The sequence below is a fragment of the Octopus bimaculoides genome, chromosome 20 (genome assembly GCF_001194135.2).
Source record: "Octopus bimaculoides isolate UCB-OBI-ISO-001 chromosome 20, ASM119413v2, whole genome shotgun sequence".
NCBI lineage: Eukaryota > Metazoa > Mollusca > Cephalopoda > Octopoda > Octopodidae > Octopus > Octopus bimaculoides.
Genome location: NC_069000.1, coordinates 22,051,022 through 22,052,031, shown reverse-complemented (window position 1 = coordinate 22,052,031; position 1,010 = coordinate 22,051,022). Strand labels below are relative to the sequence as shown.

The window sequence follows — 1,010 nt, the reverse complement described above, 5'->3', positions numbered from 1 at the left end:
AGTATTTTACTTTTCTGCAAAGTTGTCTGGCGAAAATTTTGTAAGGGATGTGTAAACTCCCAGTCAGCAAAGAGATATATTTTATCTAATGCACATGATAAAAGTTCGTGTTACATGTCACCTGTGTTAAAATATATTAACTGATGAGGCATGGATATACTAGGGAAAGATGATAGAATATAAAACATCTTTAATATGTAACATCACGTTTGCAATTCCAAAGATAAAGGTGTATATTTCAACAAACTTTAAAATATTCTCTTTCAAAATAAGCTATTAGTATTCTGCAGGGTTCTCCTTTATGGAATGTCTGTTAATTTTGTATGACACAAAAGATTAATATAGAAAATAATTAGTTCTTTATTACTTGCAGTTTCTTATTCATATAAACATTTCAGGAGCTTGCGGAATAACAGCAATATCATGGCTTTAGTAGTGAATTTTAGTGAGCATTTCTATGAAGAAATGCCTGAGTTTAACAGTTTTTTCATCAATGTTGTATTCCGTAAACAAAATGTGGTGACTCTGAAAGAACTGGAACAAAATCCCTCACTCTGTGAGAAGGTTGTTGGCTTGTATGTACAATCGGACCTAAATGATAACCAAGAATTCCTTGAATTACTTAAGAAGTTAGTAAATCTTAAAGTTATTTGCTTTTTTGGTATAGGTTTTGATGTGGTTGACATTAAATGGGCTAAATCGCGTGGCATTAGGATTGGTCATAGCATCCAAGATGGAGGAGCTGCTGCAAATTTTGGAATGACTCTATTATTGGCAATGTCAAGGAAAATCGTTCAGTGTAAGTAAATGATTCCTTTTACTTTTTAGAACACAAAAAACGATGGGATTATTTCACCTCCTTTCAGGAATTCCTTTTCTTTTTTTTTTTTGTTCAAAGTCTTGCTCTATAATTTCTTGAGTTCTATTTTGTCTTTTAGTTATTTTTATCCTTTTAACTTAATTCTCTCTTTCCTCATTCTCACAGACTTACATCAATTTTCCTTCTCCCC

The 1,010-nt window shown here is 31.9% G+C and overlaps 1 protein-coding gene across 1 annotated transcript in view; it reads left to right on the top strand.

The window, feature by feature from the left end:
• Positions 1–288: 288 nt before the first annotated feature.
• LOC106882290 (glyoxylate reductase/hydroxypyruvate reductase) overlaps positions 289–1,010 on the top strand; it is a 14,162-nt gene continuing 13,440 nt past the window's right edge. Inside the window, exon 1 of the mRNA XM_014932910.2 lies at positions 289–799. Within this exon, the coding sequence (XP_014788396.1) occupies positions 424–799 (376 nt within the window). The 5' untranslated portion in view covers positions 289–423. The remainder of the gene's footprint in view (positions 800–1,010) is intronic.